The sequence below is a fragment of the Mustela putorius genome, unplaced genomic scaffold (genome assembly GCF_011764305.1).
Source record: "Mustela putorius furo isolate JIRA1106 unplaced genomic scaffold, ASM1176430v1.1 tig00003834_pilon_pilon_pilon, whole genome shotgun sequence".
Taxonomy (NCBI): domain Eukaryota; kingdom Metazoa; phylum Chordata; class Mammalia; order Carnivora; family Mustelidae; genus Mustela; species Mustela putorius.
In genome coordinates, this window is record NW_025421987.1 from 107,167,373 (window position 1) to 107,180,830 (window position 13,458).

A 13,458-nucleotide genomic window follows, 5' to 3' on the forward strand; every position below is an offset into this window, starting at 1 on the left:
CAATCATAAAACATCTGATTGTGCTGCTTTTATTGTGGTCAGATGAGACCTTTTAGAAATGGACAGAATTCTTTTCTCAGCAGTGTGTAGTAAGTACACTGAGGTCAGCCTTGCCTGATAAATTCCTGAAGAAACAGAATGGAAATCTCTTACAACCCCAGCATTAGTTAATATTACATTAAAGAGTAGAAAAGAATCTTATTTATATACTTTGACAGCTGACATCAGTGTTTGTTGTTAGTGAAAAAAGTTTCATATCCTATATATTTAGAACCTATAAAATAACACAAATTGGAAGAAAAAGTAAGATTAATAAAAGAACCTTGTTATTCTCGAAATGTTCTTTAAATGGATGTAACAGCAGCCTTTCATAAAATTCTGGAAAAAACAGCTTAACCTTATTGCCCCCTTTTCAACAACGTCAAACAAAAGGAAATTATAGAATAAGTCTGTCGAAATTTTAAATGGCTTAGTTATCAGAAGACTTTAGAGGGCAATTTTTCCACAAATCATCCTCATACTATTTGGTCTTGATTTTTTTTTTAAAGAGTTGGTGAGCCAACATGTAATTAATCACTTGTTGACTTTTAAGGAAATGAAACAGCAGTGTACCCTTTGGCTTTATTGTTCTTCGTTTTGGTGTTTTTTAGTGTTCCAATATGTAATATGAGAACCTTATTTGGATGCTTATTGTTAATAATGTAGATAAAATTATGTGAAAGAAGTAGTTTTTTAAAGTCAGCTTACACAGATTATACTGTTTTCATACCTGGGTACCTTCCATACCTCACATATCAGCAGCATTACTGTGAAGGCCTCTTACAGTCGAAGTTGTTAGAGTGTACCTCCCTTGTCATTGGATGAGTTAGTCCCTGTGTACAAAATGGGAGTATCACTTATTACTCATTCCCATTGTTTCTTCCTCCTAAGTCTAGTTTGGATTGATTATTCCTTTTCTACAGCTGCTGCCACAATTGGTGAATAAGAACAGATCCATCTCATTTCATGAAGAAGGGATGGGAACACCCAACCAGTTTTACTTCTTTGGGCTCTGTTCCATCAGAGTAGTGAACTACCTTCCATATGGAAATGAGACATGATTTTTAAAATCATTTTAATTACTAGTTACTAAAAATTACTAAAATGCGAAATAAGCATTACTAATCATCGTCATTATTTTAAAAAGTTTACCTAGAGTACACTTTTAAGATAGACAGATTTAAGATAGACAGATACCTGATTGTATGTAGGCACCTTCCTTTAACTTTTATTAATTTGAAATCATTTTTCCATTTTTAAAGCATTAGTTTTTTGTTTTTGTTTTAATTTATTTGACAGAGAGAGCAGAAGCAGGGGTTGCCGCAGAGGAAAAGGGAGAAACAGACTCCCCGCTGAGCAGGGAGCCCAACACGGGGCTCCATCCCAGGACCCTGGGATCATGATCTAAGCTAAAGGCAGACGCTTAACCGACTGAGGCACCCAGGCATTCCTTAAGCTAGTAATTTTAAGGAACGTTCTAGTAGGTTCTGTCTCTATGGAGATTTTTTTTTTTTTTAAGATTGATTTATTTCAGAGAGAGAGTATAAGCAGGAGGGGCATAGGAAGAGAGAACCTTAAGCAGATTCCATGCAGAATGCAGAGCCCACTGTGGGCCTCCCATGACCTTGAGAGCACTGCCTGAGCCAAAATGAAGAGTCAGATGCTTAAACAACTTGGGCACCCCTCTATAGAGATTTTAAAACTACACATGCATTTGCATCTGTTCCTCCCTTCCTCTCCCCTTACCCCCTTCAAGAACACAGACTTCTGGGATGGGCATTGCTCCACCCTGATGATCTGTCAGTGAAAATGATACTAAGTTCCAAAGACTTAACTTTATGGTTATGGTATTTAAGGGAATGCTGGCTTCAAAATGAATTGGGAAATACTCACCTTCCTCTGTTTTTTGAAAGGGTTTGCATAGGATTGTGATGTAGGTTGAATTGTGCTCCGCTGTAGAAGTTTGAATTCACCTTAGAATGTGACATTATTTGGAAATAAGGTCATTGCAGATAATAATATTAAGATGAGGTCCTACCCAATTAGGGTGGACCTTAATCCAGCATGACTAGTATCCATGTAAGAAGAGATACAGACATGTGAGGAGAGAATGTCCGTGAAGGGCTGTGTCTGTAAGCCAAGGAGTACCAAGGACTTGTGGCCACCACCTGATGCTGGGCGTGAGCAGGGAAAGATCCCCATGAGTTTTAGAGGGAGCAAAGCCCTGGTACATCTTGATTTTGAACTTCTAGACTCCAGAACTGTGGAATAACACATACAGTTGTTTAAGCCATCTAGTTTATGGTACTTCATTATGGCATCTGTAGGGAACGAACAAATTCGTCCTGTTTTCTTCTTTCAACTTTGATGGGATTCACCCAGTGAAATGAGATGCAGTTTTCTTCGTGAAAAGATTTTTAACTATGGTTCAATTTCTTTTTTTTCTTTCCTTTTTTTCCCTAAGACTTTATTTATTAATTTGAGAGAGAGAGAGAGAGAACCAGTGGAGGGGCAGAGGAAAAGAGAGAAAGGAAAAACAGGCTCCCATGCTGAGCAGGGCTCCATCCCAGGACCCCGAAATCATGACCTGAACCAAAGGCAGTCACTCAACCCTCTGAGCCAGGCAACCCAAATTCAATTCTTTAATAGATATAAGCTACATAAGTTTTCTGTTTATTCTTTTTTTTTTTTTAAGATTTTATTTATTTATTTATTTTACAGAAAGAGAGAGCGAGATCACAAGTAGACAGAGAGGCAGGCAGAGAGAGGGAAGCAGGCTCCCTGCTGAGCAGAGAGCCCAATGTGGGACTCGATCCCAGGACCCTGAGATCATGACCTGAGCCGAAGGCAGTGGCTTAACCCACTGAGCCACCCAGGCACCCAGGTTTTCTGTTTATTCTTACATCTATTGGTAATTTGTGTCTTTTGAGGAATTTGTTCGTTTCATCTAAGTTATTGAACTTAACTGTTGTTGTGTTTATATTTTTTGATATAATGATGCTCCCTCTTTCATTTCTGATTATCAGTAATTTGTGTTCTTTATTTTCTTTGATTAGTATAGCTTAGTGGTTCTCAACTTGGGACAGTTTTGTTGTTCTCAACAGGGGCAGTTTTGTCGTCCCCATCAGGGGACATTTGGAGATATTTTCAGTTATCACACTTGGGGCATCAAGTGAGTAGAGATCAGGGATATTGCTAAACATCCCACAAGGTACAACAAAGAACTGTGCAGCCCACAGTATACATAGTGCTGAGGTTGAGAAACCTGTCCTAGAGTTTATGATGTACCCCTCTACATTCAAATAATATTATATCATTTGTGTTTAACATAAGCACTTCATATTTCCATTTGTCATCTTCTTCTACCCATTATGCTACTGTGGGCATACATTTTGCTACTGTACACATTATAAACTGCACAATACATTGTTACTGTTTTTGCTTTAAACAACCCATTAAACTTGAAAATAAGAAAAAAAATCTAATTGTTACTCATATTTTTAATACTGTGCATTTTCTTTGTAGATCCACATTTCCATCTCAGCTTCTGTTTGTCTAAAAAGTGTATTTTTGCCTTCATTTTTGAAGTATATTTTGGTTTGGTATAGAATTCTCCACTGATATTTTTTAAATACCCTAAAAGATATCTGTCCACTGGGTTTTTGTTTTATTTTGTTTTCATAGATTATAATAAGAAATAAAATTATTGTTCCCTAATACAGGGTTTTTTAAAAACCTGTATATTTTAGGAAGTATTTCTGGATTTTGTTACTATTGAAAAATAATTACTTAAAATGTAATGCACTATGCTCAGATCTTGCAAACAGACTTGTTTTTAACTTGTGTTTTTTCCTTTTCTCTATTTCTTTCCCCTTCACTCATTAAAAAAATTTGGTTTTTGGACCAATTACTTCTCTGATCCTCAGTTTTCTTACCTGTAAAATTGGGTTACCAGTTCTTCTCACAAATTTGTTGTGAAAATTAGATGGAGATAAAGGATTCAAAATGTCTAGAACAGAAGGGACTCATAAAAATGTTATCTTCCTCCTCATCCAGTTTAGCTGTTCTCATCTCAGGGTTCGTAGGTGGCAGCAGATAGCAGGAGTCCCTGCTCTGAGTCCTTTCTGGCTGTATGGCAGTAACTCTGTGTAGACATGTTACCTGCCCTCTGCATAATCTCTATGAGCCACTGTAACCATAGCTGAGCCAAAATGGGGAGCTCTGGTTGGACCATGCTTGTCACTGCTTTTGATTTCTGTTTTTACCAGTAGTTCACATGTTGATTTTAAATAAATCTGATCTTTTACTCAGGCAAGATTAGAAAATCTTTTTTCAGGATACCTTCATCTGTTAATTTCAATCATTTAAGTATAGTGAAAATCCATGACATCTTATATTTTTACATAGTTTACATAGTTAACTTATTCAGAATTCTCTTCCCTCCAGTTAGGCTAAAGTTAAATTTATTTTCCACTTCTCAATTATATAGATTAACTATACTTATTCAATGTAACATTTTTCATATTAAGAAAATTTTAGACATAATTAACAGTTTGGGGTGGTTGGTTTTGTAATTAGCAGTAAAAACCGTTCTTTCCAAGGGATCTAATCACCTTAGAATATATAATATATTATAATATGTAATAATAATATTCCTATTAAAGGGTGCATTCATTAAAATGCTTTTTTCTCCCAGCAGGAGAAACTAGCTATGGCAGACTTCTTTTTGTAGATAATATTTTGCTTTCCTTATGAATCAGGTGCTATTTTTGGTCCATACCTGGTCACAGGCAACAGCACTCTGACAAGTGTTTTACATTTCCTTCATTGTGTTTCTCCTTCTTTCCTCAGTGGGCCTTCGGAGTGACACTGTGGGAGCTCATGACTCTGGGCCAGACGCCCTATGTGGACATTGATCCCTTTGAGATGGCCGCATACCTGAAAGATGGTTATCGAATCGCCCAGCCAATCAACTGTCCTGATGAGCTGTAAGTTTCTCTGAGCTTGAAGACGTGGGTTTCATTCCATTTATGATACTGGGATAAAAGAAGAAGAGCAGGTGTCCATATTCATACAGAGACTTCCCTCTGGAGAGTAATGACTCTTTGGACTTGAATTAGACTCATAGAAAATCACAGAGTCAGCCTTGGACATTAGAACGTTTTATAGTTCTTTTACTTGTAGTGCTTGGTCTAATCTGAGAGACCAATAATGTACATGGTAAGGAAATACTGTGTCAGTTATTTTGTGTAGAGTGAGTATCCGAGTTTTATTTATACAGCCTTAGTTACAGAAAACCTCTCTCATTGTCATCTTGCTTGCCATTTGGTGTCAACTGATACTTAAGGAAAATGTCCCAGCCTGCGATATTCCTGTTTACTGCCTTCGTCATGTAGGTGATGTTCCCATATAAAGGGAGTAGGGTAGGTAGGAGGCTATTCAGGGGTGACTGAGTGCACAGATGACTGTGGTCTTGCTTCCTGAACCCCCTGAAAGTTTCTATACCATGGTGAGGTGGCAGCTTTTGCACTGATTTTACTGTAGATCCAGGGTGCTTAGAGTTTCATCTTCCTCTTCTTCCAAGTTCTTTCTCTCAGAAAATATAGGTTATTATTTTGTCTGTGTTTTAGGGATTTACATGAACTCTCTATATTTGCTGATGTATTTTGCTATAATGTTATGAAGAGTTGAAATCCACACATAAAATCCAGATAACTCATTTTAGTTTCTTTTCATTTTAGAACTGCTAACATTGAGTAATATTCATTGATGTTTAGTATGTCATTCTTCCCATGCCCACCTTTAGACAGAAAACAACTGGCATCAAATTGACCAAAAGATTAGGAGTACTGTTGCATCATTAGCCCAATTTTCCATTTTTGTCATTGCAGATTTGCTGTGATGGCTTGTTGCTGGGCCTTAGATCCAGAGGAGAGGCCCAAGTTCCAGCAGCTGGTACAGTGTCTCACGGAGTTCCACGCAGCCCTGGGGGCCTATGTCTGACTCTCCTCTCACAGTCCCACGGCATCAGGAGCATGGTGCCTTTTGGGACTCCCTTGGAACCAGTCATGGATGCTTTGTACGTCATGCACCACCAGCAGAAGCACATATGCCTTCCGGAACACTGTGCCTTAGGAATGCTTTAGGATCGGAACTTTGAAAGACAGACTTAATAATGTGGAATATTTTCTAGATATCATTTTTATTAGGTTGAACTGAAAGGGTTTTTTATAAATTTTTTGGCCCCCAATTTTTTAAAATATAGTTACTTTGGACTAGGGGTACATTCTTACAAAATAAATAAACAGTTTTTAAAATTGTTTAAACACAGATACTTGGAATAGCTATCTTAGTGCCAACTGCTTTTTCACTTTTTTACTTCAAGGTAATGTAGGTGATTCACCTTTAAAGTTTGGTTTTTCTTTTTCAATATTTATCACTAGTCCTGGGAATGGTTTGTCTTCAAGATATATTACTTTTTCTTAGGAAAAGGAAAACAACACAAAAAGATGTCTGGTTTGCCTTGTATAGGAAAAGGCAATATTGGAGGAAGAAAACTTAAAAGCTAGGGTAAAAAAAATAAAAAAAAAACCTTAGAAATTGTCCTTTTGTGGGAAACTGTTTCTTTTTTATTGTTTTAATGAAAATTATTTCTGCTTTCTTATTTTGGGGAAAGTAGAAGATGAATTCATTGAAACACTTAAATTTCCATCAGCCAGAAGTAGGCTGGGGGCAGGTCAGTCAGTAGTAAACAATGGTGATTTTATTTATTTTTTTACTCTCTGGAAAAGGAGATGATACTATTCCAGAAAGTGAAATCGTGTTTCTAAGGTTAAGAATCCCTTTTATTGCACCTAGACTAGTGCTGTGCACAGAGGGGGTGTTTCAGTTGTTCTGGATAGTGTAAAAAACAAAGTAAACTGGTGAATTTTGTGCTTCAAGGCTGGTTTAAGTATAAAGTTGTTTCTTAAAACACTTGAAAAATTAAAGATTTGTTTTATATTATAATAGTATTGAAAATATTGTTCCTAATGAATGATTGGTTGTGTTTGGTAAGTCTTTGAACATCTACCAACTAGATAGATAAAACCCACATAATCAGGCTCCTAAGCCCTAACAGCTGACTGTACTCAATCTCCTAGTTCTAATAACTTGGGATCATTATCACAAGGAAGTATTACAACATTTACACTTTTCTCCAGAGCCATTAAATGAGGGATATATATGTATTTATGCTTGGTTGTAGTTGACCTAAGGCAGAATTGAACGAGAGTCCTAAATAGTTAGGCCTATGGGTGCCTGCCTCTACTCCTGTCCTCATAGGTATATTAGGAAGAATGTATAGCAGTTGGAGGTTCTTGCCATTGTTGAAGTTTTATGAATCAGCACATCTGGAAAAATAGCTCGCACAACACATGCTCTGCCAAAAGCAACCTAAGAGCATGATTTTTCTGAGTACCATTTATTAATAACACTGTTTCTTTTGTGTTATGAAATACTCAGCCCCCTGAAAGTCCAGTTTTCTGAAAGCTCTTTGAAGTCTTCAAAGTTACAAATGTTTTTGTTCACAACCTGTAATCTTAGAGAGCATTCAGTCAACAAATACTTTTTTAGTTCTTATATGTATTATGCACACAGAATGGTTCAACTTTAGCATCCCTCTCAGCATTCAGTGTGTTGTTTTGTGTTCAGATTATTGCATTGTTTAGAAATCACAGTTCTTTATACAAGATTGGTCCAAAAGAAAAAGTGCTGACATCTGACTTTTATCCCAAATTAGCAGGTGCTCTCAGAGGTGCTCTCAGTTTGCTGGGATGTGTGATGCCTTTAACCTTATCTTTTTGTGTTTGTAAGCTGTTTTATTTTATGTATGTGCATTTTTTTTGGTAGGTGGTTTAAGACTTCAAATAGATTTTTCTTGCTGAGCTACTTGACTTTGATGAAAAGAGCAGTTACAAGATTTCTGTGGCTGGTCATTTTCCAATTGTTTTTTGTTCTAGGGTGTGAATATTTATTGAAGACATTTTGCAGAAAATATACTTTTTTTAGGAAAGCAGCAAATTAACAAAGTGCTGATGTGATATTATAAGCTGGCTCTAATGACCTAGAGCTCCTTTCTTATAACACCCCATTGTAAGAAAATTTTATTTGTAGAATCAAGGAGGATTGGGTTATTCATTCAATACATGTGTATTTATTGAGTGCCCACTGTATGTCTGGCTCTCAAGCTATGCAGGGAATAGGACAGATGAGGTTCCTCCTTTTCTAGATTTTACATTCTGGTTGGGAGAAGCAGATAATGAACATAAGTAAGATTTTGGTAAGTGTTTATGAAAAATAAAAAGAACAGTATCATAGAGAAGAACTTGAGGTATAATATTTAGCCAGGCTTCTCTGAGCAGGTAGCATTTGAGCTGAGATCTGAATGACAGAACACCAGCTATGAAAAGATCCAGGCTGAAGTGACATAATTGAAGAGGCCCAAAAGCAGGAACAAGCTGCCCTCTAGATTTGGCCCTACTGTTCTTCCAGATGCTACTGCTGGAAGAAGTGGACAGAGGCCCATGTGACTAGAATGTAGTTAGGGATGGGAGGGTATCAGATGAGGTCTGGGAGATACAGTAACAGAGAGTAGCAGGGCCTTGTAAGCCATGGGGCACATATTTTATTCTAAATAAAATGGAATTTTTCATTCAAGGATTTTTTTTTAAATAAGAGAGTGACATGATTTGACTTGTCATTTAAAAAATATTATGCCAGGTCTTTTGTAAAGATTAAATTGTAGGGAGGCAAAGGGGAAAAGTATTAAGAGTCTTTAAGAAACTGCTCCATAGTTCAGGTTTTGGAGCAATTTGGGTAGTATGGGTGTTTGGAAGGGGCAGATTGGAGACATGTTTTGAAGGTAACAGGACCTACATCTTTTGCATGTTGGAGGGTCAGGTAGAGAATGAAAGAGAGTAATCAGGGATGACTTGTTGGTTTGGGGCTTGGGCATCTGCTTGTGTGGCCAGACTATATACTGAGATGGAAAACCTTTAGAAGGAACAGGATTTTGTTTTGGCAGATGGAATGAATCAGTTATCTGTTGTAGGCCATGTTTAAGGTGCCAATTGTTTAAGTAGACAGATGAGAATCTGCTGCTCAAGGAAGAGTTCTCATTGAACATACTAATTTAGGAGTGTGACATGTAGACTATATTTAGAGTCATGGTACTGGATAAACTTAACCTCTGGAGAGAGTTTAGATGGGAGGAGGTTTTAGGACTAACTCTTACACTCTCTCAACATTAACACTCTAGTGAAGGAAGAAGAGATATCAAAAAAAGGACTAACCAGAAGCCACTGTAGTTGAAAACAGCAGCAACAATAACAGGAAAATGAGGTGTCATGGAAGCCCAGGAAAGTCAGTATTTCAAAATGGAGAAAGAAGCCTCTATGGGATTTGGCATCATGGAGGCTATTGACAAAAGCAGTAGGGATTAGAGCAAGCTGAAGTATGAATACAGTGTGGGAAGGTGGAGACCCTGCTATAGTCAACACTCTTGGAGAGGTCTGCTGTGAAGGAAAATGGAACAGTTAACTACAGGAGACCAAAGAAGTGTTTGGGGTGCAGGTTGGAGGACTGGGAGGAGAGCATGTTTTTTCCAGGTGAAGATACAGTACTGCGAGATGTTCCATAGGCTAATGGGAATGATCCAATAAAGGGAAGAAATCCCTCTGGGGTATGGGACACTCTTTTTTTTTGTCATTTGGTCTACAAGCATGAAAGACTATCTAGTCCAGCCCCCAATCCCTTTGGTTGTGGTAAAGGCTGTGGTTTTAGTGGGGAAAAAATGTGAAGGGATGGGGAAGTAGCACTTGAAATGAACTTGAAAACAGAACTTGAAATGTTTTCATTATATGAAAATCAGCTTCTGTTGAGTTCACTTCCTTAGGACTTCAGACCCAACTTGGTCATCTTGCTTGTTGCCATCATCTTTTGCCCCATCGCCTCCATAACTTCTGGACAGGCCTTGGCCCTTAACCCACCCAGCCAGTCAGTCTCTGCTAGAGTAGTACTTCTAGCATAGAGCTGCTGTCCCTGCTTAAACCCTTCAGCACTTCCCCAAAGCCTTCGGGATAGAGTTCCCAAGTCCCAGGTACACACAGTCAACCACTCTTCTCGGCAGCTCACCTCTTGCTTCTTCACCAACTCACTGCTTCCAGTCTAAATGCATTTTGTCATTTCATGCGGCCTTTCAAATCACCCAGGCACCCAGGAGATGGCTCTGACACCTTAAACCTGTTCCTTCAGGCTTTGTAGTTGTTTTTCAGCCTTGTTCGCAGATTTGCACTCTGATAGAGGTAAGTTGCAGGCTAATTTTTACCACTTGGCTGTACATTCTTGAGGATAGCAATTTGTATGTCACGCACATCTGAATCTCGTTTGCTTAGTGCTTGACACATGGCAGGGTTGAATATTGAATGAATTAAGTAAAAATGATCTATTTGCATGAGAGCGATTTGGCTTTAAAAAAAGTCTGCTAGTTCTTGAAAAGCATTATCTCTTATTTAAAATATTGTTATGTTATCAATGTGATGTTTATATTCAACTTTGAAGAGATCAAGTTTTGTATAATATAAACCAATACAGCATAAAATCAAGAAGCAGATTAGTAGGGAAGACCATATCCCACCCCAGTGGTTGCTTAAAAGCATCGTCCTCCCCAATCCCTTGGCCACCTTTTCATTTTCCCTGCTTTTTCTTTGGTCACAGGGATAATTAGCCCAATGGCATATTGTTTCATGCTTCCATAAGGTCAGCTTTATTTGGAGTTGTATATGAATAATTACCCCAAGTGAAGTAATTCGTTGAGTTTAGTGGGAGAATGTTTTCCAGGTGTGTCCCTTACCACCTCATACAGTAAAAAGGAGGTGATATTATTTATGGGGCTAGAAAGGAAAAATACAGTTGCTTATTAAGTTAATCATTTTTTTTTCTACATTCATTTTTAAGCTTAGAATAACATTTTAGAGTAATATTGAACTTTATTTTTTGGGACACAAGAACATCCTACATTAATGTATTGAATATATACATTTTATATATAAGTAAACTGAATCTACAGGCCCCTTTGCTCTCTGAGTGCTATTCTTTAAGGGCCTAATGGGAAATGTCTCTTAACCCTTCAAAGAACAGATGTTAGAAAAAAAAATTTCCCCCAAACTCTATTTTTATTAACATATAATGTATTATTTGCTTCAGGGATACAGGTCTGTGAATCATCAGTGTTACACAATTTACAGCAGTCACCATACATAGCACATACCCTCCCCAGTGTCCATCACCCAACCACACCATCCCTTACCCCCCTCCCCTCCAGCAACCCTCAATTTGTGTCCTGAGATTAAGAGTCTCTTATAGTCTGTCTCCCTCACCAGTTACATCTTGTTTCTTTTTTCCCTCCCTTCTCCTATGATCTTCTGTCTTGTTTCTCAAATTCTTCGTAACAGTGAGATCATATGATAATTGTCATGCTCTGATTGACTTATTTTGCTTAGCATAATACCCTCTATTTCCATCCACGTCATTGCAAATGGCAAGATTTTGTTGGGGTTTTTTTGGGGGGGTGGTTTTGATGGCCGCAGAGTATGTCTTTGTATATATTTACCACATCTTCTTTATCCATTCATCTATTAATGGATATCTAGGTTCTTTCCATAGTTTGGCTATTGTGGACATTGCTGCTATAAACATTTGTATGCATGTGCCCCTTCAGATCACTACATTTGTATTTTTGGGGTAAATACCCAGTAGTGCAATTGCTAGGTGGGTCAGAGGATAGCTCTATTTTCATCTTTCTGAGGAGCCTCCATACTGTTTTTCCAGAATGGCTGCACCAGCTTGCATTCCCACCAACAATGTAGGAGGGTTCCCCTTTCTCGGCATCCTCACCAACACCTCTTGTTAGAAACTTATTTTTTAAAAAAAGAAATGAGAACTGATATTTGAAATTATTCTTTGAACAAATAATAGTATGCCATTTGTTCATACTTGGTTTATCCCACATTTCAAAACTAAAGCATTTCTTAATGATTTCTTTTTAGAGAGGGGTAAGTACTCCTGCGGGGATATATCAAGCTTGAGGAAACCATGTATAGTTCTAAAATAACTAACTATTTACCTTTTAAAAAAAGAAAGAAAGAAAGAAAGCTGACTTCCTGGTGCCTGAATGTTATATTTGGAATCAACTTTTTTTGCATCTTTCTGAGTCTACTTTTTTGCCTTTTGCCTTCTTGGCTTCCAGATAAGCACAGGCTAATAATATTAGATGGGCATGCGTCATGAGGGATAGCATTTGGATAGAACTGATAGAAATCTAGTTTTAATCACTTAACCAAATAACAGGTTTATTTCTTTCCCATTACAAATCCAGAGAGAGGTAAACTGGGGCTCATACAGTGATTCCAGGGTATCATCCATTACCTGGCTTCCTTCATTTTTGCTGCTCTGCCATTTTTAGCACCTTTTTGCTCTCAGCGACCGTCACCCCCCTCCCCTCATCCCTGACCCCAAGGCCTAGACCTAGGAATAGGGGAAAAAGATGAAAGACAAGGCATGAGTTAGCTGAGTCCTTTTTATGAGACTCTTAACTTTCCCATAGTGTATTTCCACCAACATCTTACTGGCCAGAGCACATGGACAGCTGTTAGGGCATTGTGGGAAATTAGATTTTATTGGGTTTTTTATCAACGGCTTTATTGAGATATAATTCACGTGTCATCTATTTTTTACCATTCCAAACAGAAACCCGTTTCCATTAGCATTTCCCACTCTCAGCCCTAGGCAACTACTAATTTACTTTTTTCTCTACATTTGCCTATTCTCACCTCTTATCTAAATGGAATCTTAAAATATGTGGCCTTTTGTGTATAGCAGCTTTAACTTAACAGTGTTTTTGAGATTCATGTCTCAGCATGTATCAGTACTTCATTCCTTTTTATTGCCAAATAATATTCCATTGTATGGATATTTTCTATTCATCATTGTAGGGATATATACTATTCACTTGTGAGTATATGCATATTTGAGGGCATTTTTTTTTAGTTGAGCATTTTCTTACCCTGAGTAAAACTGGGTTTGCGTTACTAAGGAAGTATCATCTAGCTGTTTGTTGATGGGCAGCTAGCAATGTCTCTCTCTGCACAGAAATGGAGTAATGGACTGCAATCTGGTCTCCAGTAGCAATATAGTTAATGCTTCAGAAGTTTTCAAGTATGAGAGGAAGTGCAGTGATTGTGAAGTTTTAATGAATGGAGGGAATGCCCAGTCAGCTTCTTTTAAGATTGGCGAGGACCACCGTGTTTGAGGAGAAAGCCTCATAGGACTTCTTACCTAAACTTTCAGCCTCTAAGACTTTGTCCCGAAAACCTACTGTTC

At 37.8% G+C, this 13,458-nt stretch overlaps 1 protein-coding gene across 2 annotated transcripts in view; it reads left to right on the forward strand.

The window, feature by feature from the left end:
• Nucleotides 1–7,047, forward strand: part of RYK (receptor like tyrosine kinase) — an 85,095-nt gene extending 78,048 nt beyond the window's left edge. For both annotated transcript variants that reach the window (XM_045088891.1, XM_004762517.2), the window contains exons 14-15: nucleotides 4,891–5,027; nucleotides 5,931–7,047. In XM_045088891.1, the coding sequence (XP_044944826.1) occupies nucleotides 4,891–5,027; nucleotides 5,931–6,042 (249 nt within the window). In that variant the 3' untranslated portion in view covers nucleotides 6,043–7,047. The remainder of the gene's footprint in view (nucleotides 1–4,890; nucleotides 5,028–5,930) is intronic.
• The last annotated feature ends 6,411 nt before the right edge of the window (nucleotides 7,048–13,458 follow it).